At 35.6% G+C, this 25841-nt stretch overlaps 1 protein-coding gene across 1 annotated transcript in view; it reads left to right on the forward strand.

The window, feature by feature from the left end:
- Positions 1-756: 756 nt before the first annotated feature.
- Positions 757-25841, forward strand: part of LOC150096981 (cytochrome b5-like) — a 110925-nt gene continuing 85840 nt past the window's right edge. Inside the window, exon 1 of the mRNA XM_090408153.1 lies at positions 757-1042. Coding sequence (XP_090264279.1) covers positions 920-1042 — 123 coding nt within the window. The 5' untranslated portion in view covers positions 757-919. The remainder of the gene's footprint in view (positions 1043-25841) is intronic.

The following is a 25841-nucleotide window of genomic DNA, read 5'->3' on the forward strand; positions in this document are numbered from 1 at the left end:
GTATAGCAATAATAATAATAATAAATAACACAATGATACAAAAGTTTCAGTTTAGAGTACTGCTTTCATTTTGTTACAATTAAATATAATTAATACATGAATAATAATAATAATAATAATAATAATAATAATAATAATAAAATTGATTCCATAACTTTGTGGTAACTTCTAGGACTTCAGATTTGCAGATGAAAATCGGAATGGTCTTTCTATTATACCTTCTTTTAACCGATTGTATTATGCGAACTAAAGAGTCTAAAGATTCTAAAAATTCGAAAGATTCAGGATTAAGCAACCAAGTTTCTTGGTTGCTTATTCCTGGACCTGGGCAAACTTGATTGAAGAACCACGTGAATAACGTGATTTCAGTATAGCAACTGTTTACTATATAGAAATACATAGCAAACAGTTGTCTATACTGTAATCACATTATTTATTTCAAATTTGAGAAGTTAGGCTAAAGACATTATTAATTTTTGTTTTCTTCCAGATAAATGTCACTTTTGAGGTGAACATGTTTTATCTATAGTCTCTCTCTCTCTCTCTCTATTAAAGCTAAATAATCTAAGCGATTTATTCCTGAGCAACATTTCCATGATTTTTCATGTAAAAAAAATATGACAGAATATCTTGGACTTATCAAATCGTCCGTCATAAAAATAATATTTTATATTTGTGCATGAAATATCCCTCTCTAGATGGAGCTGGTTTTCATAGAAATCGTGTGGAGCGAAAATAGCCACTTGTGGATTTCGAAGTGTATATCATACTTGGGCGAACTTTCGTATTATACTAGCTGGCTGCCGTAGGATAGTGACGCGTAGTTTCAGTGTAGTTTAGTGTTTTTATTTTTTTTAACTGTGTAATAAGGAACGGAACGGGATTGACCCTTTTATTTTAGCTGTTTTTAAAGTATATAATGTCAGAGAAAACGGAAACGAAAATTTTCACATTGGATGAAGTTGCGAAGCATTGTAACAAGACATCCGCGTGGGTTTTAATACATGGAAATGTGTATGATGTTACAAAATTCCTGGAAGAGGTTGGTACATCTTAGTGTATTACAGTATGGAAAATGCTGTCACTGGTATCTTATAATTGGCATGTGTTTTTGTTTATGTATTGTGTTACTTTTTGAAATTAGTAAGATAAATATTTTTACATTGGCCGTTTTTTTTGTGTGTGTGCGTATGTGTGTACGCGAGAGAGATGGCCTTGAGGTTGTTCTCTCGTTCTAACACAGATCCGATGGCCTTCTAAACTGTGTAATTTCACTTTTATCCTATGTTACATAATAATATAGTGAAGATTTTCAAGCTTCAGATCAATCATATGAAACACAAAATACTATTATTTTAAATTGCACCTGATCAGAATTCAGTGTTGGTTGTTTAAACGCGATAAGAAGTCACGAGTTTAAATATTACATATTTAGATCAGTAGGTAATCAAGAAGCAGCGATATCACTAGTGAAAGTTTATTCTATGGCACTGGTATAGAAATACAATGAAGTTATGAAAAGCCCATAGCCCATCCATCAGATAGGGAGTGACATATATACATTCATTCATTCTTTGGTTTAATTTGTAAAATTCCTTCCAACTTAACTAGTGAAATATACATTTATTCATTCTTCTGACTTCAGGTTAGATCTCACAGAATAAAATTTTAAATCTTCATTACACATGTAACATGCTTATTTATTTGTACATTCTGCCAGCATCCTATCAGTCCAGTTTCTCTTTACGTTAACATATTTTTGTTGCATTATTTGTTTATTTATTTTCTAGTGGAAGATAAGCTGAATGTCAGTCCCATTATTAATCCACCTCCATGAAGGCAATTGGCTCATTGTGTGGAAGTCCTGACCAACAACATATAAACTGTTCACATACTCATTTTCCATATAAGCGTTTCAATTAAGAGGAAGTATATATGGAATTAAGTCTGCACGGTTAGCCTAGTGGCTTTGCGCTTCGCAACCATATGTCTGGGGAAGGAGTGTCCTAGGTTCGATTCCCGTCGGAGATGTGAGGAGCTGAAGGATCTTCCTCAGCCATAGCCAAGTTAGCCGGTCTTGGGCGCAGGCAGTAGGGTTTTTTCCGCCAGTTTATCTGGTGTTTTTCATCCCGCAAGCAGGCAAACCGGCCCCGTGAACACACAGGGATACAGCCAAGAATACCTTGAGGCATAGGAGTGACCATTTTATCCTCGTATTTCGGTTACGAAATCCAAGCATGCTTGGAAGGTTGTGGGCCTTAAAGGCCTGTTAAAGCCATTGGGATAGATAGATATATGGAATTAAGTGCAACAAACTCAGGAGACTGCTTGGAGCAATGTCATGGCATGAAAAACTGGAAGAGTTGGTTGTTGACAGTGCATGGGAGGTAGTAAAGCAGTGTCTAAGGGGAAGTAATTGCAAGCTACATACCTAGAGTCAGGAGGATAAATTGAGTGGGAGTTAAATGGATGAACAGCATCATTAAGCAGAAGCCCTTATGAAAAAAAATTGTTATGGGAATTCAAGGAAATAAGAGCAGCACAAAGCACAGGCTAAAAGGGTGACCAGTATGGTAAGAAGTTGAAATCAAGTTCTGGGAGTCAATCAGCTGTGCAGACTAAAGGTAATCCCAGAGTTCTTTTGGTATATGGCAAGTAAAAGGAAGAATGATTATGGAACAATAATTTTGAGTAAAAATATAAATGATAGAACTGCAGCAGACCATCTAATCCCATAACTGTTATTAGTATTATATCCAGGCCTCCATGGAGTCTGAAGACTCATTGCTGGAGGTTGAACACTCACAGATCACAATAACCGTTATACCCTGCCTTGAATACATTCACTGCTGAAACATTCACTGCCTGCTCTGGCAATTCCTTCTACCTATTAACCACTTGCCAAGCAAACAATCTCATTTTCATACTTATATGACCTTTGTACAGTTTCCAGGGATGATTTCTTGTTCTCCCATCATCATATGCAGTAATTTCCTGTATCTATTTGATAGGCTCCTCTCACCATATAATCTCTCTTCTATCTGCCAAGCTCTGAAGATCACATTCTCTCAATCTGTCCTTGTCCTCAATATTCCAGAGTTCTGAGAACAGTCTTATTTATTTGCCTCTGCACTTTCTCCTAATAAAGTCAAGTGACCAGATTTGTGCACAGAAATTCAAATAATGCTTAATAGTTTTTATATATGGAACTATTACCTATTTATCCATGTCAGCATTCTTTGCATTACTGCAGCAATTTTCTGGGTAATGCTTTTGCAATGTGTCTCCTGATCTTCAGTTCCCTTGCCACCTCATTTTCTCTGGCCAAACTGCAAACCTTTACACTTGGCAACATCAAAATATCATCACTATTCTTCAGCCCAAAGCAACAACCTATTCAAATCCTCTTGTAATAACAACATATCAGGCTTCCTAACATTTCTCTTTCTAATTTAGCATCAACAGCAAAAAATTGAACGTCTCCTTTCACACCATTAACTATAAACAACAGTGTTCCCAGAACAGAACTCTGTGAACCACTCATAACCTTCATTTTTCAGGACACTGCACCTCCATACACAACTCAGTGGCACCTTTCAGTCAACCATCCCTGTAACCAAGCTACCAAATGACTACCATTCCATTCTGTGCAGTTTCAACAGTAGTTTATCATGCAGACTATCCAATACACTAGTCACCCTATTGTAAAATATAACCAAGTTTCTAAAGAATGACCCTCGTCTTAACAAACCCATGCTGCTTTCTTGAAAGATTTCCATTCTCATCAATCTAGGCTTGTATTCTGTCTTTAACTAGCCTAACACCTTCATCAATACACACTAGCCTAGCCTACTCAGTTTGACACTATTGACTTGTATTTTCCCTTATGCAGTAGCACTACCCCTCTTTCCCCCCTTTTTTTATTCTGGGATTGTTATTCCTGTTGACAGATTTCTATTCAACAACCAAGTGAAGGGGAGTGCTGTTTTTCACATTCCTATAGTATATGTGGTGATATCCCATCCAGTCCCACAGCATTGTTAACATGCACGTTGCTTAATATTCTAAACGCTTTCCATTCTTGAACTGTCAGTCTTCTTTCCTCCTTCCTATTGCTATCCAACACTACCCTTAACTCCCCCCCCCCCATAACACACACACATGAATTACACTAACCAAATATTCATTGAAATTTCCACAATATCTTCAGCAGATGTAATTCATGTTCCATCTTCAGCAACTTAAGTCAGTCTTCCATATTTACTCTTTATTCTACTAGCAACTGTTGAATTCTCTATGATTTTGCTTTATTGCTTCAGCATCTCTTATCATATACCAATTTCTCTTTTCTTATTATTCTTATAATTTTCCTAGCCCTGCACCTTGTACTCCTCATGCTACTGAGGGAAATCCTGTTCTTTATATCTCCTCTATAATGTCCTCTTTCCCAGAAGCTCCTGCATAATTTTATGATTCATCCATTTTACTCCTTTATTTATTTTCCTTATAATTGACATTGCCATAAGTAATTGATTCTGTCGACTTTCCAAGGCACTACCGATTTCTCTCCCCTTCAGCTGATTAAGCCACTTCACATCACAAAACAAATCTGTAATTCCACACATCTTTCTTGTTCTGTGTAGCTTGTACTTGCCTAGCCACTCTCCCATTCAAAGCCTCTGTTGGTGCCATTGTGGTGACATCCAGTGGCAGCTCGTAAGAATTTGCAGGTGGTGGCTGTAGCAATAAAAGTAAAAAAAAGAAAAAAAATCAATATGGATCGAAAAAAATTATATCATTAATAAAACCTAAATATAACAAAATTTAACAGAATTCTTCTCTTCATTCATTTCTACAAAGATATAAAATAACTGCTAAAATTAAATAGAAAAAGAAAAACTGCACAATATTTACCTACGATAATGATGACATTAATTTGTGTTGTTTGTGCTTGTTTAGTAGCAGTGTATCTTGAACTGCAGTGCTACCAGCCCAAACTGCACATAAATTGAGCATTACCCCCACTACATTATCTCCACTAGGCAGCAGTTTGGTGCGGTCTGCGTTGAATGCAGCTCTAGCATTGAGCATACTAGCCAGTACTATCCCTAGCCTGCACAACACATTGACTATTGCTACAAAATGAATTATATAAAATACTATCAAGAAGCATTGTATTATAAACAAGAATATAATGGTTTTTAGATAAATATATAAAAATTTAAGAATGGTGATAATAAAACAGGAACTTTCATTTTATACTGGAGGGGCTGCAGCCCTTATGGACGAGCTGCCACTGGTGACATCTTCTATTATCGGTGTATGACATATTATTAAGTCTTTCACTCAAGTCCCATATGTTGCTTCAACCACTTGCTGCAACACATGGGACTTGAGTGTGTTGCTTCAACCGCTTGCTGCATAAGTTAGTTGTTCCTGCTTTCAGTCAGTGCTGTCGTAGTTAGTTATTATTATCCTCCTGTTGCTCACTAGTCTCCTCTGTGTGAAATTTCTGAATCATCTTCTGTATTCTCTTCTCTGTCCTGTAGCAACATCCCACTAAATATATAAGCTGTACTAACCTGAACCTCACACCAAATGGCTTCAAAACCATTATCGTTATTGTTTTCTTCAAGTTCCACATTAAGAGAACACAACTCTTCTGAAATGATTAGTAATACCCATTCTCCTCTTGCATCTTTTCGAAAAATGTACTCATTATTTTATTCTCACGTGTACTTCATTCTCCATTAACCAAGTCTTACTGACACCAATGATCTGTGGACTAACTGTAAGGCAACAAACACTGCATCCTTATTCCTAATGCTCCTTACATTGGTATATAGACTCAGTAGCTTTCCCCCTTTTCTTCCCACAATTTCTTACTCCATCATTCAAGTCTTTCAACTATGCTGCTCCCATCCAGGCAATCTGTATTTCTGTCTTGTCTGCCTTTGTCCATTATCCCGCACTAATTCTGGCATCTTAGACTCACTGTCTAGTCTGTGTGTGTGTGTGTATATATATATATATATATATATATATATATATATATATCAACTTCTGTATTATGAGTTGTTAGGGAATTGGTAGTGCCTTTGACCATGTTGTTTAAGCTAAGTCTCAGGTTTGTGTTGGTCTCAAGGGAGGTGGAAAGAGGGGGAAATAGTTCCACTGCATAAAGGAGGTTCCAAGACTGAGGTAGCAAATTATTTCCCAGTCAGTATCTCAGGATTGGTAGTCAAGGTATATTGGAGAAGTAGTTAAGTAGAAACTTTAGGAATGGGATACTTTATTGGAGACAACATGGTTTTGTGATAGGTAGATCATGCCTCAGTAACATAGTCACCTTTTATAATACAGTGGCAGTTGAGTAGGATATTGGTAATGGCTACATTATAATATTGCTGAACTATGCAAAGACTTGACAGGATACGATACTGCATGGAATTCTGAAAAAAATTGTAGCGAATGGGGATGGATATAAAACGGTGATGTGGATAATTGGGTAGGAGTTGGATGGATGAGTAATATCATTAAGCACTAGCTGCAGAAGAAGAAAAATGCTGTGGAGGATATATAATGAGAAAGGTGACTGGCAAACTCATGAACAGTACAAGATCTGATTATGAGAAGAATTAGCTGAGCAGACCAAAGGAAATCTCAGAGTTCTTTTGTTATTTGGCAAGTAAGAGGAAAAGTGACTATGGAAAATTAACCTTAATGAGTGATGATAGTCACAAGGAGACAGAAGCAGATAAAATTGTTGAGTTACTGAGTAACTACTTTGCAAGGGTAATCATCCTGGTATCGAATTGGAGGTTCTTGAGATATTATGGAATCTCAATGTAAATACACCTGTGGAATGATATGGGATATCATCTAGGGTTTTGAGAGAATGTGCAATGCCTTTGACTAGGCTCTTTAATTGAAGTCTCGGCTGTGGTGTACTTCCAAGAAAGTGGAAAGAGGGCAAAATAATTCCCTTGCACAAGGTAGGTTCTAAGACTGCAGTAGCAAATTATAGACCAATCAGTATCTCAGGGGTGGTGGTAAAAGTACATTATTGCCAACATTAAAGTATATTATAATATAATAAATTTAGTTTAATCTTTTATTCAAGTGTTAGCAGACAAAGTTTGCACCTGAAAATATCTTCAGGACTGAGGTAAAGTGGTACATCCTTTGGCAACTCGTAGCAAAGGTGGACCAAGCTCTCATCATTCCTTGTCTCAGTCTCTCCCATAATGCAAAGCACATCTCCTTGTGGACATGTATACATTAAGGGAAGGGCCACTACCCAGACCGGTTTTGACCTTTACTGAGGGCTCTTATCTGCTGATGATGGAAAATTAGGTAGAGCAATAGTCAATACACATGTTCAAATTTTGCTGGATGATTTAAATATACTGGCAGTATCGACAAAGGAGAAGAGATGTCAGTTTCACTCACTCAGTGGCTTTAACAGGCACTTAAGTGCCCATAGCCTTTCAAGTACCCTTGGATTTTCTAACTGCAATATGAGGATAAGGCAGTTATCCCTATGCCTCTAAGTATTCTTGTCTATAAATTGCGTGTGTTCTACTGGTTTGCCTGTTCTGAGGGATGAAAAACCAGAGTTTCCAGGAGAAAAACTCTCTACCTCTGTATGAGATCCACTAACTCACCTTTAGTTGAAAGAGATTAGATAAAAGTTCTTCACATGGACTGGAATCAAAATCAGGTCTTTCCAACCAAAGGACTTTGTCTATACCAAACTGAGCTACAGAGGCTCCTAGATGACAGTTTAATGTGGCAAGTTGTAACGTTATGCATTTTGGAGTGAAAAGATTACCATCTGTGTACCATATAGGTGTTAGAGTTGGAATAGTTAAAGCAACAGTTTGGAGTATTGCAAGTAATGGAAGTGAGTCATGGACACTCAGAAAGAGAGATATGGAAAGAATTAATGCATTGGAAATGTGGTGTTATAGAAAGATGGAAAAGATTAGCTATACAGAGAGAATATCAAATCAAGAAGTTTTAAGAACAGTTGGGATGGAAAGAACACTGCTCAAGAATATTATGCAAAGAAAGACCAGATTTGCAGGACAACTTCTGAGAGGTTCTTTGGGACACTTGACAAGAACTATATTACAAGGGAAAGTTGAGGGGAAGAGAAGACGTGGAAGACCAACTAGAGAGTGGTTCAATGACATCGTGGAATGAACTGGTTTAAGAATGACGGAGGCAATAGACCGAGAAAAATGGAGAGGAGCTACTCATCTGCTGCAACCCTCTTGCTAGATGATGCTACCGGACGACGTACCATATTAATGGAAATGTACTCTAGGAAATTGATGAAGCCTTGGATTTGGGAGTGTTGTGTATAGGGAATTGAAATTTAGAGGGAATTTTGCAAAAGTGCCTAAAACAGTTTATCAGATTAGTAGGTTGTTATATCTCTTTATAAGACCTTGATAAGACTTCATTACACAGATCTGGTCACCTATTGTTCTTGGGAATGAGGAAGAGTTAGAGAAGATCTAGTGGCAAGTTATCATGATGTAGCACGTCTGTCGATACAAGATCTATAACACGACAGTGCCATGTGTGGGCAAGTGATTAAGGAGAAAAAAAAAACCTGTCGATATGTTTCTTAAGGAGCGGGAGGTTGTACTCAGTGGGAACAACAGTATGGAGGAGTTTGTTCCACAGAATAGAAGTGGATAGAATGAATGAAGCTGATGAGAAGTTTGGTGGAACAATCTATTTCTTCTATGGTTAGAAAAAAGTGGAGGAATGGTTGCAGCAAATTCAGAGGAGCAATGCCCATATGAGAGTACTTATAGCAAAGCCACAATGTTGAAACAGAACACCTATGATGAAATGACTGAAGGGAGTCTGTGAAGGAAGGGTCATCTATTAAGTGGATTGCTTTCTTCAATATCATCAAAAATTCTTAGAGAGGTATTGGGTTCTCTGCCCAAAATGCATGAACAATACTCCAAAGTTGGATTGATCTGAGACTTATACAGTGTTAGGAGTTAAGAGGAAGAGAAGTAATGTTAAAGATACCAAGCTATTTTAAATATAAACCTGGTTTTTTACTCCATTTCCCAAGTAAGCAAACAGACAAGTCAGTCAAGTTTGCACCTGCAAGTGTTGCAAGTCTAGCTGACCCTGCAGGTAGTGCAAGTCCAAGGTAAAAAAACTCTCTAGAAGAGAAGTAATGTTTAGAATGGAAAAGAACACCAATCTTTTTATAGGATATGTGAGTAATATGTTTGTGCCAGGGTAAACTGGATGTGACAGTCAACCGAAGAAGAGAAAAATGATCTTGAAAGGAAATTGGAACATTATAAAAAATGAGATGTGATGAGGAAGGATTTTTCTTTCAGGTAATAATAAGGCAGGCTCGAGTTTTTTTGTTTTTTTTTCTCATTGAAATTTATGTGTTCAAGTCACTGGTTAAGATCTTGAGGCATCTAACATTAGGGTACTGCAGGGTTTATCGAATGATGAGGAATAAAGAGTACTGTCATCAGCAAAGCTGTGAATAGAATTTGAAGTCAGAGAATGGAGGTCATTGATGTAAAGAAGGAACAGCAGAGGTGAGAACACAGAACCCTGAGGCACTCCAGCATTGATTGGGAAATCTGATTAGAGGAAGCCATCAACCATGACACAAATGAATGGCCAGTGAGGAATCTGGCAATCCAATCACAGAGTGTAGATGGGAGGCCATAAGATGGCAGTTTTTTCAGGTGGCCTAAGTGCCAGATATGATCAAATTAGAAATATTGAGAGCAATAACATGAGTTTCTCCAAATCTTTCCATGGCCTAAATCCAAAGGTAAGTGAGATTAGCTAGGTGGCCTACTGCAGCGCTTCCCAAACTGTGGGCTGTGGGCCGTGGCCCCCTTGGGGCCATAGGTTTTGTTGAGGGGGGCCGTGAAATAATGAAAACAAATTTAAAATGTTTTAAGACTAAGTAGATTTTTTTTATTTTAAAAGAAATGTATTTAACTTTTATTATTTATTATTTCTTTTTTGTTATTTTTTATATTTTAATGGAAAAATTCACACATTGGTGTTGGTTCACAAACTTTGCTTCCTGCGTATTTCGGCACGTAATGAATATTAGTAAATATTGCTTATTCATATGCTTCATTTCAAAGCAGTGGTTAATTGTCATCATCATCATCATACGTATCAAGGATTTAGGCCTAGCATGGCCTGTTCCGGCCTTAGAAGTCATCGTTGAATCGTTTAAGAGGTCGTCCTGGTTTTCTTTTTCCTAATGGCTTGTACTTTAAGGCTTGTTTTGGTAATCTTTCTGTTTTCATTCTTTGAACGTGTTCCATCCATTTATGTTTATATTTTTTAATTTTTTCTGTTACTGGTTCTTGGTTTAATTCTTTCATAATATCTTCGTTTCTTTTGTGATCAAATATGGTATACTTTGCAGTTTTTCTCATAAACTTCATTTCTGCTGCTGTTAGTCTTTGTTTGTCTTTTTGTTTTATTGTTTAGATTTCGCTTCCATACATTAAGACTGGTAAGGCTAATGTATTGTATACTTTTAGCCTGGTTTATTTTTGAACTAGGTTTGGTTTAAATATAGAGTTAATTACTCCTGTTATTTTTAAATATTTTGCAATTTTTACGTTTATATCTTTTTCATTTTCATATGTGATCATACATCCTAGGTAGTTAAATGAATTCACCTGTTCTAAGATCTTGTTATCTATTACTATTTTAGTTCTTGCTGGATCTTGTCCTTTAAAGGCCATAGTTTTTGATTTTTCCATTGATATTATCATACCATAATCTTTGGATATCTCATTTAGATTTGAAATAGCTTTCTGTAAGTTATCTTCAGAATTTGTAATTATTATTTGGTCGTCTGCAAAGAGGAGAGTGTTTAAGTTAACTGTAGGTGAAAGTTTAATTCCTTGATGTAAATTTTTACTCCATTTTATTATTATTTCATTTAAGTAGATATTAAAAAGAGTTGCTGAGAGGGGACATCCCTGTCAGACCCCTTGGTTTATCTCTCTTGTATATGATAGCTCATGATTTAATCTTATTTGTATTTGATTATTTTCATATATACTTGTGATAGCTTTTAGGATATTATTTGGTATTTGTCTTTCTTTTAATATGTTAAATAGAATGTTTGCATTTTTGGAAATTATGGAGACAACTACCGTGTTTGAATAAAAACTTTAGTTTACTATTACTAAAATTTTACAATTCGACGTTTCGATCTTTATGTTAAGGTCATCTTCTGGAGCGTACAAATATACACAGGAAACAAGCTATACCACAATCATACTGGTTCGTTAAAGACACTGACTAACCGCTACCACAATTGTTGGCCTGACCTCTGGCGAAAAAAAAAAAAAAAAAAAAATAATAATAATTGTGGTAGCGGTTAGTCAGTGTCTTTAACGAACCAGTATGATTGTGGTATAGCTTGTTTCCTGTGTATATTTGTACGCTCCAGAAGATGACCTTAACATAAAGGTCGAAACGTCGAATTGTAAAATTTTAGTAATAGTAAACTAAAGTTTTTATTCAAACACGGTAGTTGTCTCCATAATTTCCAAAAATGCATTCGGATCACCGTGCAAGCCTAAAAGAAAGGAAATAGAATGTTTCTTTTAACTTTGTTAAATGCTTTTTCAAAGTCAATAAATGCAATATGTGTTTCTAAATTATATTCTCTTCTTTTCTCTATTATTAATTTTAGGCAAAAGGTTGGGTCTATACATGATCATCCTTTTCTAAATCCATTCTGTACTTCTAGAATAAAGTTTTCGGAATATTTCATTAGTTTGTTATTTAATATTCTGCTATATATTTTGTAACAGGAATTTAGTATACTGATACCTCTATAGTTTTTAGGTCATCTCTATTACCTTTCTTAAAGATAGGAATCACAATTGCTTTTTTCCATTCTATTGGGGGGATACCAGTTGAGTAAATTTTATTTAAAAATAATGATTCTTTCTTTGAATCTTGTTCCTGCGTATTTATATAGTTGTGGTTAATTGTATTTACTTCAAATGCTCTCCACAGAAGCTCCAAATCTTCCTGTCCCTTTCATCACGCGTTCGTAATCAGGGACTGTTGATATTGACTTTATATACATATCAAAACTCGTTTTATATTATCATTGTTATCCGAGCTAGTTTTCTGTTACCAATAAAAGTTTTGCATATACTTCACACATGAAAAAAATCTTAAACAAATTCATGTGGGGAGATAGTAACTCGCTTGCAGTGGTAAACAACACGTCCTCCCTAACGGCCACTATACTGCAGAGGCAATAAAAACAAGTACTTTTATTATGCCAGTGAATAAGGTATGAGGAGTCTGTGTAATATATTTCTCAACCAATAGTGCAATTAGAGACAACTGGGATAAAAACACACTAATGAATCACATGTCCCCTCATACAGAAACTATGCTGTATAGACTGAAACAAAACCATATGTTGCATGGGCAAACACAGTATTTAACTAAAAACTATTGTTATTAATTAGATGTGTGTGAGTTCAATTTCCCAAGGCAGCAATAAAATTCAACCAAACATGTTAAAATTCCTAAAAGTGTTAAAACTAAGTAATATATATAATGAATGTTATGGCAGTTTCACATATGGAATTAGGTTGAAGAGAGTTAGCATTTCAACTCAATTGTCAACTATGCTTTTATCTTTCGGTTGCACGATCTTTTGTTAATACAGCACCAATCATATGCACGTTTTAATAACCTGCCTTTGCTGTCTGTTTCGCGTTAGGCTTAATTACCTTAAAGGGAGAAAAGTCACAAAAGAGAAAAATGTTCCTGGTCTGGGGATTCCCTTATTCAGGTAATATTCACTAATTTCATGTTATCAGTCTGTGGTGTGCCAGTATCGGTAAGTGGTGATGTTATTTGATCTATTCTACGTTAAAAAATTTAACCCTGAGACGGATAAGTGGCTGATAAAAAATAAAAAAAAATTCCTGTGAACAATCAGAAGAAGCAGAAACAGACTCAAAAAAAAAAGGACAGTATTTCATATTTTACCAGAACAGCCCGCATCGTCTTCAGAACCAGACTGTAAGAGGCAAAAAATGTAATATATGCATTTGATTTTTGCAATATTTGCTGTGTATGTTTTGTATTGAATATAAATACAATAAATATTATAATAGTATAACTCTCTATTACGATTTTTTTTTCGAGTGGGGCTGTGAAATATTTTAATTTTTGCAAAGGGGGCTCTGACATCCAGAAGTTTGGGAAGCACTGGCCTACTATACAAGAATGACAGAATTCATATTAGTGATCACTAATTAACTGATGAAGCTGGTTGTTGATAACCTTCATCATTTTTGAAAGTACTGAGATGAGAGCAATGGGATGATAGATGTCTGACTTTTGTCTCTCTTTTTTGAGTACAGGCTGAATGTGGGCTTTCTTCCATGCTATGCGGTAGATGCCAGTAGAATATGAAAGTTTATATAGATGAGAATGGGATCAATTCTCACCACAAGTCTTGAGCACAACCAGAGGAATAGTATCTGGACCAGGAGCCTTATTAGTATCAAGATTAACGAGGATTTTTCAAATGTCCTTTTGATGAAAGTCCAGAGGAGATATGCAGTGGGCAGAAATATGGGAGGTGATTTGCTTTGGTTGTCCAGGCAGCAGTTGGAGCATAAGACTGATGCCAAGATTTCTGCCTTTTCCTTAGATGAGGTTACTGTGGAACTAGAAGACTTAACTTCCAGTTGAGCAGGATGCAAATTTATTGCATTTCATTCTTACAAAATCTGTTTTGGAATCATTGATAACTTTTTTGCACATGTTTCTGGCTGTTATGTAAGCTGAATGAGAAGTTGGAATTTTTAATTTAAGCCATTGAGCATAAGCTGCATTTTTATCATGGATGGCAGAGGCACATATTTTTGTGAACCATGCTTCGATATAGGTCAGTTTGCACTGGAGTGGGGAATGAATGTTCTCATTCCAGTGAGGATTATTTTGGTTACCAGTTCACTGCAGATGTTTGGATCATGAGAGTGAAAGCAGATAAAAATTCTGGACATCATCCCAGTTGGCACAATAATAGTGCCATAGGGTATGTGGCTGAGATTGGCTGGGCAGATGATGAACTGCAGAGAAGGAGACTTGAATCAGATTGTGGTAAGAGTTGCCAAGGGAACAGCAGACATCCACGGTATATTTGGAGGGAGAAAGAAAAGGTCAAAAATGTTGGCAGAATGGTGAGGATTGTCATGTTCTGGTTGGTAGATTGACTATTTGTGTTATGACTGATGGCAAATAATTCAACTTCCCTACCAGCTTGATCTGTAAGAGTAGGGGAGCCAGCTGAGGGGAATACTTCTTATGATGATAGGTCGAAGATTTGTGGATTACAAATATTGATTGATAGGCAGGAAAGGTATATTTGATTGAGACAGAAATTACTGAAAGGTTTTTACAGGATTGATAGAGGAAATTTTTCATATCATGTTTGTTGGGACAGAACTTGGCATCATCCCTGGAAATTGAGCAAGGGTGTAAGCATGAGATTTTTTATTTGGAGAGTGGTGAATGAGTGGAATAGGTTATGAGAGTGTTGTGAGTGCCATGTCAGTTCAAAGTGAAGTATGATAGATATTGTAGGAATATTGGATAGCACTTGGCATAATGGCATTTAGGGACATGCCCCAATTAATCTACGGTGTCTTGCCTGTAGTAATAATAATAAGAAGAAATATCTTTGTTCAACACGCTCATCTACAACTTCCAGGAATGGCTTCTCATTCATTTCCTTATTTACTGTTTAAAAAAAAAATTGAATACACATTATGCTAAAATCTCCTCACCAACCAAACCTGTATTGTATTGCTTCTTCTCGGTCTATCCATCAAACTCCATAATTTACGTTCTCATCTTCTCATAATCATCAAACCTGGTTTGTGGTATTTGCTCCAGAATTTTTTTATAACAGTGGAAATGAGGTGACTAAATATTTACACATTAGATTAGATGTAGTCTTATATGAATATTAATGATATAGTCATCTTTTCATCTGAATTTAATAGTGTTCACCCTATCACAGTAGCAATATACTGTGTGTTCCCTGAACTCTAGATCCAAAATCTTCCACCTGGAGTGCACACAACAACTGAAGAGATCAGTCATTCTCCATTAGCAAACTAATGAATATCCACAGTTAAACCTTATGAAATATTATTAATGAACATGTTGAATATTGGTGGTGGTAGTTCTAGAGCTTTGCATGTTACTGGTTATCTTCATTTTCAGGATCAGCCCTCTCTCCCAGTACACTTCTTGCTGATGTCTGATCTATCCATCTCCTCAGTCTATATTCTTCCCTAACTTTTCCATCTTGTATATTTACCAATTTTTATTCTTCCCTATCTTCCTCAACTTGCTCCATGTGAAGATATTATTATTATTACGGGCAACTCCAGGGAGTCCTTAGACTCATTGAGGGAGGCCCCAAATCATGTTCATAACAACTATACGATATTCATACAGTATCTATCATACCTCGCTTTAAACTCATTCACTGTCACAGCATTCACCACAGACTCTGGCAGCCCATTCCACTCATTCACCACTCTAAAAGTAAAGAACCCAGCTCTAATCCCCTTACTAACCACACTTTTGCCCAGCTTCCATGGATGTCCCCTGGTCATCCCACAACCAGCCCCGTTCTCAAAAATATCTATATTTTTGTTCTAACTAAAGAAAGAAATATCTGAATTTCTTTCTTTAGTTAGAATTGAAGGACCATCTGTTTCTTTTTTATATATTTGAGTTTTTGTTGCTTTTTTTTCCTCCCTCCCTTTGCAAGTTTTATTTTGTATTTTGTAAAACCATGGCGACCAAGTCTTCAATTTCTTGACATTTGTCATCCTTTGCCTCCTCACATTTTTGAGTTATTTCCTTAAATTTTATATATTTACTTATGTTTCTCTTTTTGCCTGTTTTTAATTAAGTCCATATTTCATGAATCATCCAGTTTTTCCTTGTTTTCTGAAGGATTAAGTCTTCTGATGTTTTGAGCATTATTTCCTTGAAATTATTATGTTATTATTACACCTGCTTTGCTGCCCTCATTTTCCACTTCCCATTTTCACTATAATTTTTATTTATTTTTTATTTTTTTGAATTGATTATTTGTTTATTGTGCACATTTCTCTAAGGTTTTGCATCATTAAGATTTACTTAAGAGTTTTTATAACTACTATTTGTGAAGTTCGATTTTATTTCTGTTGTGACTTCTAATGAGTTATCTGAATTACAGTTGGCATTAGTACAAGTTTTAAACTTGGCTTACTTAATTTCTAAACCTGTTTTTAATTATTATCAAAAGCAGTTTGATTGCTTGTCGGGTACTTTGGACCAGCGCTTCCCAAACCGGGGCCCGTGAGTTTTGTTGAGGGGGCTGTGAAATAATGAAAACAAATTTACAATGTTTTAAGACTAAGTAGTTTTTTTTTTAATCTTAAAAGAAACGTATTTAATTTTTATTATTTATTATTTCCTTTTTGTTATTTTTTATTGGTGTTGGTTCACAAATTTTGCTTCCTGCATATTTTGACATTTAATGAATATTAGTAAATATATGCTTATTTGTATAAGTTTCATTTCTATTGATAAGAAGCACGAAAAAGCTTACAAACGCAAAATCTTTAATATAAATTCAATGAATATTACAATAATATGTCTTCATATATTATTGTCATAATATACATAATATACATTCTTAATATACTTATAATAAATTTAGTTTAATCCTTTATCCAAGTGTGAGCAAACAAAGTTTGCGCCTGAAAGTATCTTCAGGACTGGGTTAAGGTGGTACACACCAGGGCAACTCGTTGCAAAGGTGGAGCAAGCTACCAACACTCCTATCTTAGTATCTCCTATAATGTAATGCAAAACACATCTCCTTGCGGATATGTCTAATGTTATGCATTAAGGGAAGGGCCACTACCCAGACCGGTTTCGACCTTTATTGAGGTCTCTTCAGTGGGAGCCAGGCCCAAGTCGTGATATCAGGCAGAAGCATTAGCAGGTCATCTCCACCTATAGGAATTGCCAATTGGTGTGCCACCCTTTTTTAATAAATTACTCTGGATTTAGAGAAAGATGTTGAAAGTTTATTTTCCACTTGGTTAGAGTATAATAAATTTAGTTTAATCCTTTATCCAAGTGTGAGCAAACAAAGTTTGCGCCTGAAAGTATCTTCAGGACTGGGTTAAGGTGGTACACACCACCTTAACCCCTTTGCTCACACTTGGATAAAGGATTAAACTAAATTTATTATACTCTAACCAAGTGGAAAATAAACTTTCAACATCTTTCTCTAAATCCAGAGTAATTTATTAAAAAAGGGTGGCACACCAATTGGCAATTCCTATAGGTGGAGATGACCTGCTAATGCTTCTGCCTGATATCACGACTTGGGCCTGGCTCCCACTGAAGAGACCTCAATAAAGGTCGAAACCGGTCTGGGTAGTGGCCCTTCCCTTAATGCATAACATTAGACATATCCGCAAGGAGATGTGTTTTGCATTATAGGAGATACTAAGATAGGAGTGTTGGTAGCTTGCTCCACCTTTGCAACGAGTTGCCCTGGTGTGTACCACCTTAACCCAGTCCTGAAGATACTTTCAGGCGCAAACTTTGTTTGCTCACACTTGGATAAAGGATTAAACTAAATTTATTATACTCTAACCAAGTGGAAAATAAACTTTTAATATACTTATATATACATAATCACACTTCACTGAGTGAAGTGTGAATTGTAAATTTATAGTGAAACAAATTTAAACAGAAAAATACATTTTTAAAAGTTAAGTGTATGTAATTTAATATTATTTTACTTGTTAGTTTTATGATTTTTTTTTGCTTTTAAACTGAAATTTGATTTAGGATTTTGGGGTTAATTAGTTGATTTTTAATAAAATATGCCAGTAAATTTTTTTTATATGAAATTGTGCTGAAAACTATATTAATTCCGAATACCTTTTTTTCCAAGAATTAAAGATCATTGAAATCGATGTAAAATGAAAATAATGTATTTATAGTTTACATCGACAAATAATTACATCAAAAATGCTAAAAGACGTTTATTGATGTAATTATTTAATTACATCAATAATTCTAAAAATTTATTGATGTAATTATTTGTCTCCAAGCTTTGTCTTCACCTCCCCCCCGGAAAATTTTCTGCTGGTGTCCATGTATACGGTCAAATTCACGTGAAATTTGTAGTGTGGGTTGCATAACCCACACAACAGCACACCCAACCGAAATGGGCACGCGATGTCACTTTTATATATATATATATATATCTTTGCCTTGTTTGGCAGTCATGTCACCTATCAGCACCAAGTGCTCAGCTCAGCCTTAACATGTTTCCTATATCTTTTCATACCTTTCAGTATTGTCTTTTTGAATGGTTCAAGGTAAGAGCACATATCTGTAGCATTCATAAATTAATTGCTATGGCTAATCATAATGATCCTGTTGTAGATGAGTCAGAAGGAAGCCTTGTAAAGATTTTGAAGTATAACTTCCATTAATATTCTGGTACCATTGTCATGCTTGCTTCTCTTCTTTCCCCCTCTGTCTCCCCATATCAGCTCCACACACGAGAGGTCTGAGAACCTATGGCACACCACTGATGTGCGAGTAAGTGATAAGAGAAAAGAAAGGAAATTATTGATGCATTTCTTGAAGAGCTGGGAGATTGTAATCATTGGGGAAAATAGTATAAGGAAGATTGTTCCAAAAAACAGTGATATGCAGAATGAAGGAAAAAGATGAGAAGTTGTTATAGTAAGTTTGTAGTCGAACTGCATGGATGTGTCAACCAGCAGCTGCTCATACATGATTAGAGGAAAGTGAATTAATGGTAGTGGGCAGTTCAGCAGAGCAGCATCCATAGAAATTTTGTGGGAAAGTGATTGGAGGAAGTCACAGAGGGAGGGAAGGAGGGATCATTTATCTGAATGCAATCAAGCATTCTGAAGTAGATAAAAATGCACCACCCCAAATGTGAGAGCAGTATTCTAAGGGTTGGTAAATTTAAGATTTGTAGTATCAAGAGTTGAGCAGAAAAGAAGTACCTTCTTATAAAATCAGCTTTGAATTTGTTAAGCCATTAAATTTATGCTGGCCTTTTGGCTTGGATTACTTTAGCACTTGTTAGAGAACTAGAGCTTTGATAACAGTCAAGGATTTTGAGTAGAGTGGGGAATAAAAGCACTCCCCACTGAGAATAATTTTGGTTATTAGATCTGAGTAATGAGAAATCTCCAGGAAAGATTATCTCACAGTTAGGGTAACTAGACTGTATGTGATTGACTTTCAGAGATGATCAAATAGGTTGGTTAAGTTATCTGAGTTAAGAGAGTGGTAGTGTCGCAAATGAAGGCGACAAGGTGAGGTGAGGAAATCTTGAGCTAAAGTATATCATATAAATGGGATTCCATGTCTGATAACCTTTGGCATAGAATATCAGACCTAACAAATGCACACAATCGTGCCCTTCTTGTAAAGGAAGAGCAGGATGTGGGCAGATCTTGCACAATGTAATGTGGAAAGATGTAGTCGCAGATGATGCCATTTGAGGTTTGATGAATAATACAATAAACCTGATGAATAATATCAGGTTTGGATGCCTCAGTGGTGATGTGTGTGTCATTGATGATAGAGCTGATCTCTGAATGAGGCTCAATTCTAACATCAGTCCAGAAGTGTTTTTTACATGAAATTTTGTTATTTTGTGATTTTTTAATTATATATATATATATATATATATTTTTTTTTTGTAACGAGTAGAAAGGCTTGTTTATTAGCAGTATATGCTAGTTTATTTCATGGTAATGAATGGAATATTAGAAAAATTTATTGAGCAAGGGTGTGCAGCAGGGGCTGATGGTCACTACTCCCAGACAGGAAATGGCCAGAACTCCAAACTAAGCATAGCCTTGACATTTTTATTTTTAATATATTTTTTTTAATCTCTTGTTAAACTGCTGCAGTTGAAATAACTACCTGATATTTACTGCAGCAGTTTATCATATCAGTCTATCATGAAATAACTATGCATGTATCTGTAGGACATGTATAACATTACATACTACAGACTCATTCCCACCTCTAACAGGTGTACAGCTTCAGCTCTGTTTCTTGTACAGGTACTTCCTTGGCCACCGCTCTCTCATGAAGTGGCAAAGATAATTCTTTCTGCTTCCCATTGGGTCTGTTAAAACAAGGGGTAGCAGCCATCCAGTATCCCTTTACAGTACAACTGTAAATATATCAAACCTGCTTCTCATCTTCCCCATTCATTCAGTCTATCTCTATCCTCACAGAGACAAACTGAATAATAATAAGACAGTCACAGAGACCATAATTCCCAACAACTATTTAACTTCCAGCTTTTTAAGAAAAATGTCAATAGATTTCTTCTTTCTGAATCCTTATCTGCACCTCACACACACTCATGCCGTGTTCATTGCTTTCTTTTCATGAAAGTAACATAATATTTTAGAAAATTTTGCTTCCTTTAATTTAGTTGTATTTCTCTAATTAATGCATTGCTTGTGGATTGTAAATTCATATCTGAAAGTGCTATTACATTCTGGAATTATAAATAAAATTTTATTTATGTTGCGCATACATAGGAAATAGGTCATAGGTAATTAAGTCATTTTTAATGTAAAAGTTCAATATCATTCCCTCTTTTATTGTTTGTTTTTTTTATCTCTTGACTAATGCAGTTAACACTTTCCTTGTTGCTTTTCCTCTTGTCTGATGTAATAGCTAATTGAATAGATAAAGCTGAAATTAAGGAAAATCTTGCTCATGCATAAGGAAGGATGGAAGTAACAGTAAACTTTCAGACCCTATGCACTGCATAATAAGTAGTCAAGGTTATAGCATAGTTTCTCAATTTGTTTTTGATATATTTTTTTACAAAAAATTATTTGCTTAAGTTATCATGATGGGCATTCATTGTGATGCTTAGTTTTCATATGGTAGTGTGGAAAATAAGCATTCACTTGCAAAACAGCAAGTATAAATTTTTTCTCCATTTTTCAAATACAAAGTTCATTATATTGTTTCATATTAATCATTGAAAGGAGATATGTTGGACTTAATTAGAATTTGCAAGCGTAACAGCAGACAGACTAGATTTGAGGTTATAATATTTACAGTTATAATTACATATTCAAGGTTATAATTGTTGTAGTTGGTAATCAGACTTCTTTAGATCAATATTCAAAATACAATTAGATACATATGGATGTTTGTGATTGTCTGTGAAAATAATAGTGGTGATGGTGGACAGTAGATGGCATTGGTGTAGATGAGGCGGTTTGTGGATGAGGTTGAGTGGTGGAGATGTAGAGTGGGCGTCTTCCCTCAGTGAGTCTTAGGACTCCCTGGAGGTGTTAAATAATAATAATAAAAAATACACTGATTTTGATTTGCATATGAAGAGTGACTGTCACCATCTTGTTCCTAATCCTATGTTGTATTATTGTCTGAAAAGGTGAGAGTTCTGTAGTCAGTTTTTTTTTTAACCCTGAATTTTTTGAACAAATATTGCTTGTTGTGCCAAAGATCAACTAACTCAGGAATTTGGGGAAAAAATGGTTTTTAAAAAAGCTCTAGTTGAAAACCAGAATCAAACTTTACTTCCTCCCAATTTTAGCATTCTAGAAGTTACCACAAGGCACTTTCATAGTAAATTGTTACTGAAACTGTATTACATTTTGTTATGTAGGTTGTTTTATGAAATTGACAAAAAGAAAATTTTAGATAGGACACCAGCTGTCTAATAAATCATTCAGCTGTGCATTATTATTATGTGACACCTCCAGGGAGTCCAAAGACTCATCGAAGGAGAGTGTGCCAACACTATCGAATGATTGAACCCACTCCAACTACTAACTGCACTCAAGCTTGATTAAGTTTTTGCATATAAGGCAGGAAGTACTAAAAAAAAATGTTGCAAGGATCTACTCGTATTCTTGGATCAGTGCTGTTTAACTTGTAAACAAGGGTGTCTGAAATTAGTCAAGGCTGAAATCTCGGCCTTGACCATAGATGGCAACACTACTGGCAAGATTTTTTTTTTTTTTTCTAAGTTGGTACAGCTGTCATAAGCATCCATGCTGTCTGAAGCAAAAGTCGTCTGTATTCCTTGAAATGGATAAAATTGAGTATCGTGCGGTTATAAAATTCTTTGTAAAAGAAGGTTTAACGAAAAAAGAAATTCATTCGAAGTTCATAAAAGTTTATGGACACTCTTCTGATCCACGTGAAGGATGTCCAAAAAGTGTAACAACACCAGAAATCATTGATCAAGTGCATGATATGGTATTGGATGACCGATGGGTCAAAGTACATGAATTACCGAGACTATAGGCATTTCAAAAGAATGTGTAGGATATGTTTTGCATGAAGAATTGCAAATGAAAAAGCTTTGCACCTAATGGGTGCACACTTGCTCACAGCAGATCAAAAACACACACTCATGAAAATCTCTGAACAGTGCTTGGAGCATTTTAACAAGAATAAAACTGATTTTCTGCATCGATTTATTACTATGGATGAGACTTGGATTCACCATTACACACCAGAATCCAATCAGCAGTCAAAACAGTGGATAAAAGCTGGTTGTTCAGTGCCAAAGAAGACAAAGTCTGTTCCATCAGCAGGAAAGGTCATAGCATCGGTGTTTTGGGATGTTAAAGGCATTTTGTTTATTAATTATCTTGAAAAGGTTAAAACAGTAACTGGAGAATATTATTCTGATCTTTTAACCAGACTAGACAAAAAAATTTGTGAGAAAAGACCCAGTTTGCAGAAGAAAATAATCATCTTTCATCAGGACAATGCACCTGCCCACAAAGGTGTTTTGACAATGGGAAACATAAGGGATCTGCACTATGAATTGTTGGAAAATCCACCCTATTTCCTAGATTTGGCTCCCTCTGATTTCTTTCTTTTTCCAAAACTAAAACTCTTCCTCACTGGTCAGCTTTTTCTTCGAATCAAGAGGTGATTGCAGCTGTAGAGGGGGTATTTTGCAGATATCACTGAGAACCACTACGGGGAAGAGATAATGGGGCTGGAGCATCGCTGGAATAAATGCATTAGTGTTAAGGGAGATTATGTTAAAAGAAATTTGAAATTATAAATTCATTTTTTTCATTATTAGGCCGAGAACATATTTCAGCCCACTCTTGTATTACTGTTTTTTGATTAGAGAGAAACCAATTGTGTATAATCATAGTGATAGTCCTGGTCTTTTGGTAATTTTTGTCACCCCTTATGAGACTGCTCCCATACCTATTGAGGGCTTAAAGTGGCTCAAAAAAAAAGTTCCATGTTCTTATCCCATTCATAGTCCTAAAAGGTATAGTAGGTTTACATCTTTTCCTAAGTGAGATTCGCATTAAAAGGGGGTGGGTGGTGAAACATGATTTGAACTGATAGTGAGGATACTAGTTCAGAATTGGCAGAAGTTTTTTTATCTGATTCTTATTCTGAAAAGGTTGTAATCCTATACTATATTAGTATCATGAGTGTGCTAAGGATATTTTTTAATTAAATTCATATAATTTTTTTGTATTTATTAAATTTTTACATAAACCAGAAACCCTGCTCCAAATACCAAACATGGAACTTTTCTTTTAAGCTAGACAGTGTTTCAAACAGTGAAATTCATCTTCCTCCAAAAAAACAATCACAAACACCCATGCCCACAGCAGGATTCGAACCTGCAGTCTGTTGGTTAGAGCAGATATGCTAACCACCTGGTCAACCAGGTCAGTAACCTGCGCAAGAAGTGGAAACATAGGGATGATCGTGAATGAGACAGTGAAGTTCTGGAAATATATTGCAGAAATGGTTGCAAATACAGGATTACTCCAATACCAAAAGCAGTGATAAGCTGAGATGTGAATTTATTTTTTTTTTAGTGTGTGTGTGTGTGTGTGACTTGTACAGTGATCAAGAAGCCACAATAAGAACAGGTGCTGGTTGGAAAGGGGAGTTAGGCAAGGATGCCTACTTTCTCCTCACCTGTTTAGTATCTATGCTGAGGACATTGTGTGTGAAGTACTGGATGAGCTTAGCACAGGAATTAGGATATATGATAGACTGGTCAGTAATCTGAAGCATGCTGATGATACAGTAGTCCTTTAATGACAAGGAAGAACTAAGTCAAGTCTTTGACAAAGTTAATCAGATCAATAAAGAACAGAGGACTTCACCTCTCCTAGCAAGACAAAGGTTATGGTTCTCAAAGGAAATACAGACAGGGAAGCTCCTGAGAAACAGGTGTACCTTAATGGAGAAAGAATTGAGGAATTCAAATTTGAGTACCATGGATCCATTATTAACGTGAAGAATTGCTGTTTAGAAGACATCTGAAGAAGATTAGGAATGGCTAAACCAGTCAGTCAGAGAATTTGTCTAAAATCTGGAAGGATGGATCTATCCCCCACAGGAACAAAGTTGAGGATTTTGGATGCAGCTGTTTTCCATCAGTGACTTATGGATGTGAGACTTGAAGCCTAAAGAAGTCTGATAGGAAAAGGATAGCTGCTTTTAAGATATTTGATCTTAGGTGCAATGTAGTAAATTTGAAAAGTTTTAGTGTCCTTATTAGTAAACACATCATTGCCATATTGGACAAAGCAAGTGTGTATTCTGACATTGACAGGACAGAAATTGGTCATTCAGTTACAAAGGATAGAAAGAAGACCATAAAATGGAAGTTTGCTTAGTAAGTGTATGCTAAACCCAATCCAAACGTTTTAGAAATGTCAATAGAGCAGCCACACAAGATTCTTGAAATTATTCCATTGGATTATGTCCAGAAGTGGTAGATCTGGTTCAGATCTGCTGGGGATTGAGAATAGTGAAATGCACTTTGGTGATAACTGATTAAATGGTGGGCCTCTAGTGAAGAAGTTGGCTAATGGTGATAACCTTTTCCATTAGTTTTCAGATATATTTGAGGGTGATGGAATTGGTAAGACTGTGCGTACCAATTTTTTAGGTCTAGTTTACACTCATTTTCAGGTTATTTAAAACCTGAGTGGAATAATCAGCACATTGAAATGGTTTAATAGTTCCAACAATTCATCTCTCTTAGCAACATATGTCATAAGTTGGGATACAATATAAAAATTGTAATAACACACAAAATAAATGAAGGATATTAATCAGAAGCCTCAAGTCCTAAAAAGGTGCTCTTTGTGGGGTGGGAGGTCTAAGAATTAAGAGAAGTTTCACACAACCTTATGGGTTTGTTTATTTTTCTAAATTTGCTGATTCCAAAACAAGAGTCAAGTTGTATTTGCTGAAGTGAAGCACTAATTTTCTCCATTTGATTCTCTGCAAGGTGTCCAGGGATTGGTCAGCTAGACCTGACTGAACTTTATCATTTTGATGTTTTAAGAATACTTGTGACATAAAGACTGAATAATATAAGCACGTAAACACAAGAAAGATATTTAATTAACCAAATATTTCGGTCTGGAAATAGCAGACCATCTTCAGTGGCACTACAAGAACAGTTTTAAAAAAAAAATACAAGGTGGAATACTAACAATAGATCATTTAAAAATAGAACAAGCTGCGTGATGTTATATCACTAAGTATTAAAGGGAATATTTTTAAGCAGAGACATGATTGAAATAAAGATATTAATTAATAATATTAAATAACATAAAATTAATATGAATTAAAGAGTTATCCTGATTAGACTTTCCCAGATTTTTGATATA

This window comes from Typopeltis vanoorti, chromosome 18 (assembly GCF_054136105.1).
Source record: "Typopeltis vanoorti isolate ZY-2024b chromosome 18, IOZ_Tvanoo_1.0, whole genome shotgun sequence".
Classification (NCBI taxonomy): Eukaryota; Metazoa; Arthropoda; class Arachnida; order Uropygi; family Thelyphonidae; genus Typopeltis; species Typopeltis vanoorti.